Here is a 5,333-nt window from a genome sequence, read left to right as displayed (position 1 = left end):
AAACTTCTCCTCAATCTGCAGATCACGATTTTTTCTTCTTTATTTGTAACTTCTTCATTTTCATCCTCGAAAAACAATTCAACGCTGCTAATCACTTACTTTTCTTTTCCTTATTTTTACAAAAAAAAAAATATTCTTCAATCTGACTTTACAAATATTTGTGATATGAATAACATTTCACTTTCAGTTTTTAATGTTGGCAGTTTTGTTTTCAAACACGAACTACGGAGTTCGCCATTGGTAATACCACCAAACTGTTAATTCGCCAAAACATTCGACTTTAGGCAAATTTTCGATTCGCGAGTGATAATACGCCCCAAAGGCTAACCTTCTTCTCCCGCAAATTACCGACCGATAGCACTAACGTCCCTTCTTGCCAAGGTCATAGAAACGTTGATTAATTATCAGCTCAAGAAATATCTTCAGGAATGAAAACTTCTTAATGAACGGCAGAACGGCTTTCGTAGCAATAGGTTGCATAAAGTAAAATTATTGCACTTGATAATTCAGAGGCATTTGATCAAGTTGATTCAATTCTGAAACCCATAATATAAATGCTGGTATGCCTCAGGGCTCCATTTTGTCTCCGACCATTTTCTCATTTTTATACATAAATGATCACCTGTCTGCAACTTCTAACTATTAATTGTTTCGCTGACGATAACATTCTTAGGTTATTATATTCGATTGCAGACTCACAACCAACCTTTTCAGATGTTGGATTGCAACGATAGAATATGATAAGCTCTCATAAATTGCGACATATACAGCATTATACAATGGGGAATAAGAAACCGTGTGGAATTTAATGCTTCAAAAACCACCTTTTTTGGAGCGATCACATACGCGATGTCGCCATAAATGCCAAAAGATGTCTAAATTTTTTGAGACGATGCAAGCAATTTTTCTCTACGTCTGATCTGGCTACAATCTTCAAAACCTATATACGTTCAAAACTTGAATAAAACTCGCATCTTTGGGCTGGAGCTCCAGTAACCTGAACCTCTTCAACAGTTTTCAAAGAAGAGCTTTTAAAATGATTGGTGACATTAACATCATCAATTCGATTACGTCACTCGAACATCGTCGTAAAGTTTCTTGTCTCAGCCTATTTTGACCTTATTTTAACGGACTACACTCTAGAGAAATAGACAGTTGCATCCCTCCCCTTTAACAATTTAACCGCGCTTCTAAGAATGCCCAACAGTATACTCTTGAGTCCAACTTCGGCCGTACTATGAAGTATAGAGATTCATTTTGTATCCGTACTTCGCCAATGTGCCTTGTTATGTTCAGGAATTCAAAATTAGTGTACATCGACACCTCCTATCCAACTCTTCCCTCCAATGACTTCAATGAGCGTACACCTTTCATGCAATTACACCTTCCATAAATATTGTCCGTTAAGGTTATCCTCGTACCGGATACAAAGAACAATTCTAGTGCTGACTTGGAACTTCGATACATTTTTAAAACAAAATTGTTATTTTTGTATGTGAAGCAAGTGTTATAAAGGAAAAGTGCATTCCTAAGATCATTTATTATCCGCTTAGTCAACAAAGTTATCAAGGTTAATTTTTGTAGATAAATTATTAGGACAACAAAAAACTTTAATCAGAGGTTCTCTTTTTCAATCTTAATGATGGCAATAATACTTTTTTCCGCTAAATTTTATGATCTCAAGTCGAAGAAAAAATCACAAAACCATAAACTTAATATGTTTCATAAAAAGAATTCTTATATCAAATTCTGAATTCAAATCAAGTGTTTTATCTAGTTTTTAAAAATACCTGTTAAGATAGCAACGGTGGAGCGCGGTGGTTGTGGTTATGACACATAATTTGTTTTTACTTTTTGTAAGTATGTTTTTTCAATATCATCATTGTTTGAGGCTTATTAGTAAAAAAGAATAAAGAGGTTTTGATAAATATACGAATAATATTGACAATCAATCAATTTCCAGACTCTTTTGTCCACCTTGGAGCAAATAGAAAGTTTATGTAATGTATGTCAAAAGAATTATGCAGCATGTCTAGATGAAAAACGTTTTGCATTGTGTACTGGAGGTAAGAATTGATTATTGTTTTTAACCAGACATTTTCAAACCCTCGTGTAATTTTATGTCCCTAAAAGGAAAACCCGAAGACAAAATTTACACCTGTCCCGATGGATATGTTTGTACCAAAAGTACATCTGTTTGTTTGCCACAATCAGAGATGAACCCAGTTACAGCTTCTTGTGAAATGACTTGTGGTCTATGCAACTCACCTGGGAAGCTATTTTCTTGTTTAAGTAGTTCAACGTATGCATTTTGCTTTGCTAAAGATGTACCAGATTTAACCGCAAAAGGAGTATGTCCTGATGGATATGTTTGCAACTTGAAGAGCAGAGAAATTTGTATGAAGGCGACTGAAGATGTTGTAATGTTTTGAAGTATTTATTTGAAAATGCAAACATATTCTAACATATTGCTTTAAGCCATCATGCAATGCAGTGTGGGATGAAAATGACTCCATTACCACTTCTGGAACTACTGAAATTGATGTGACAACTTTTAAGCCAAAAGTAACAACAAGTCAATGGGAAACTAAAAATGAGGAGGATGACGCAACAGTCGGAGTTACTAGTCCCGAAATTACTACTGAAGTTTCGTGTCCAACTGAATCAACTTTATCAACAACTCAAGCAACTGAATATGAATCAAACTTCTGTAATTTAATACAATCTGAAGGTTTATATAGATCAGAAGGTGATACAACTTGCCAAAAGTAAGTAACTTTAATGACTTTTCACACAAAGTTTTGTAAGTGAGATAAAAGGAATGTATAAATTAATTATTTTATGTATTCCCTCATTTTCAGATTTGTCTTATGCTACTTTCTAGCTGGGCAATTCTTGGAACTTCAATACTCGTGTTCTAGCACGGATTTCTTCAACGAGAAAACAAAAAACTGCGAAACCGAAAAACCAATTGATTGTTTATAAATGTTTCTTAAAATAAAGCATACTCTTAAAAAAAAACTATACTCCCATTATTTTTAAATTAATAAACAAAAAGAAGTGATTACAAATGAACAAAAATAATCGATCGCTAACGTGATAAGTTTGGGATCATCTCCATTTTAACATTTTTGGAACCATACAATTTCACTGTTTATATTTGTAATTTGAAAATAACGCAACAGTCTGTAGAAAACAAAGGGCCCTAGTGACTTACAAATTTCAACCATTTCTTTGTGCATGTCATTTCAGGGTTGGACGGACCAACATTTTGTATGCCACATCCAAATGGTTAATTCTGAGAAAGCGCTTTTCATGTCAAGAATTACTCTTGGAGGATTTGTCATATGCTCGCAAGAGGCAGTACCCATGAAAAAAAAAAAAACGTTACATGGCATAGGCAGGGATTGAACCCAAGACATATAGCATGACAGTCATGTCACGGGTACTATGGTTTTAAAACAAAGCCACTTTAAAAATGTTAAAGACGGAGACCAAAAACCTTGTTTTAAAGGCTACTTGCTAAGGTAAAATACAAAATAGTTTTTAGCAATAAATTGTATCATTAGTTTAAAATTAATCTAGTGTCTTGCTTAGTTTTTGGAAGTTCTTATTATTTTTAAAATCTTCATTTGACTCTATATTATAATGTTTTGAGAAAACTTGAATTTAATGCTTTCATATTTTTAAAAATAACTCTATAGAGTTAACTAAGCCGTTTTTATATTTATAGGTTTAAAAATCCATCACGTATTTTATTGAAAAGGGGACTACTTAATAGATTCATATTTTAATTTAAAATTAAATTAGATACAAAATATTGATGATTTCATATTCATACTTACTAAAATAAAAATTCTCTTTATTATTATATTTCTCTCTTTATGTATTTTATTAAATGTAAGTTAAAAAATGTTTTCACTGTTTCGATGTTAACAATTTTATTGCCATACAACATTTACTCGTTTTAGGCTTGCAATTTTTAATTTGCACATTAATTTATCTGAATTTCTTGGAAATAATCTTCTTTTCGTTAAAAAAAAGATAGTCATGGTTTGGTATGCAGATAAAAAGGCATTTTGTTTATTACAACAAGGAATAACTAAGAGTATTGTTTATAGTTTAAACAAATGCTTAATATGTACGTGTTATAAGAACGTGAATTTTTAACGATGTAAACATTCAGATATCAATGGGTTATCTATTTTGCGGTTTCAAAAGTAAACGTAAATAATTATTTTGATTTATTTTTCGACACATATTGGAGTGTATCTAGGCCATAAGTTGATGAATTATGGTTTTTAAGTGCTCAAGAGTTAAAGGCTTATCTGCATAAACACGGTCTTTCGCGTAGCCTCACTCTTCAAAATTTTGCCAATTGCTTGACGATTATGTAAGCCATAATCTCCTCTTGAAGCAAGGTTTTTGGCTATGTCAGAATCACAATAGTAGTACCCGTGGCATGATGGTTAGTGCGTTGGACTGTGAAAAAAGTAAGTTATGGATAATTAGGCTAGTTTTATGAATTTTTGTCTAGCTTTAAGATAGGTTTAAGAATGAATTAATAAAAATGAATTAAAAAAAAAGAGGCTGGGATGCGACCCACACTGATAACTTCCCATCCCGTCTGTCGATTTGTCTTGCTTAAAAGTTTGTCTTTATGTACTCGTATCAATTTTACCAAATTTGCGTACTATTTTTTGTAGATTTTATTTTTTATGAAAAAACGGACTGTTGGATTCTTGTATAAAAATCACTGAATATCGAAAACAATATTTTCTGTAAAATAAAATAAGCTTGAAGCCAATATTTTCAATTTTTGAAAAGCTATTTGAGTCGAAAGTAAATTTTTACTAAGTTTTAGTATTGTTTTTTTTTAGAGTTTTATTTTTTGTAAAAAAAACTGTCAATTCGATTTTTTCAAAATTCTACAGAATGTTGAAAACAATATTTCTTATAAGATGAAATTAGTTTGAAGCCAATATTTCAAATTTTTGAAAAGATATTTGAGTCGAAAATCAATTTTTACCAACTTTTGTTAATTTTTTTTTTAGGTTTTTAATTTTTTGTACAAAAACTATCAATCCGATTTTTTTTTTAAATTTTATTAAATGTTAACAAAATTTTTTGAAAGATAAATGTAGTTTACAGCCAATATCTACAATTTTCGAAAAGTTTTTTTGAGTCGAAAATCAATTTTTACCAACTTTTATACATTTTTTTTAGGTTTTTATTTTTTGTAAGAAAACTGTCAATTTGATTTTTGTCAACATCTTTCAGAATGTTGAAAACAATATTTCTTATAAGATAAAATAAATTTGAAGTCTAACTTT

The 5,333-nt window shown here is 31.1% G+C and overlaps 1 protein-coding gene across 1 annotated transcript; it reads left to right on the top strand.

The window, feature by feature from the left end:
- Nucleotides 1–1,648: 1,648 nt before the first annotated feature.
- Nucleotides 1,649–2,989, top strand: LOC129948020 (uncharacterized). Its single transcript, XM_056058828.1, has 5 exons — nt 1,649–1,856; nt 1,964–2,066; nt 2,134–2,420; nt 2,479–2,768; nt 2,862–2,989. Exons 1-5 carry the CDS (start codon nt 1,830–1,832, stop codon nt 2,983–2,985), a joined length of 831 nt encoding a protein of 276 aa, XP_055914803.1. The 5' UTR covers nt 1,649–1,829; the 3' UTR covers nt 2,986–2,989.
- Nucleotides 2,990–5,333: the final 2,344 nt, after the last annotated feature.

Source organism: Eupeodes corollae, chromosome 2 (assembly GCF_945859685.1).
Source record: "Eupeodes corollae chromosome 2, idEupCoro1.1, whole genome shotgun sequence".
In the NCBI taxonomy this organism is placed as follows: Eukaryota; Metazoa; Arthropoda; class Insecta; order Diptera; family Syrphidae; genus Eupeodes; species Eupeodes corollae.
This window is presented reverse-complemented; position numbering and strand designations above follow the sequence as displayed.

Bases quoted from the DNA above. Each gene is read 5' to 3' on its own strand.
- LOC129948020 (XM_056058828.1), top strand. From the start codon at position 1,830: ATGACACATAATTTGTTTTTACTTTTT. The intron at 1,857-1,963 runs GTAAGTATGTTT...ATCAATTTCCAG, and splicing joins ATAATTTGTTTTTACTTTTT to ACTCTTTTGTCCACCTTGGA. The intron at 2,769-2,861 runs GTAAGTAACTTT...CCTCATTTTCAG, and splicing joins GGTGATACAACTTGCCAAAA to ATTTGTCTTATGCTACTTTC.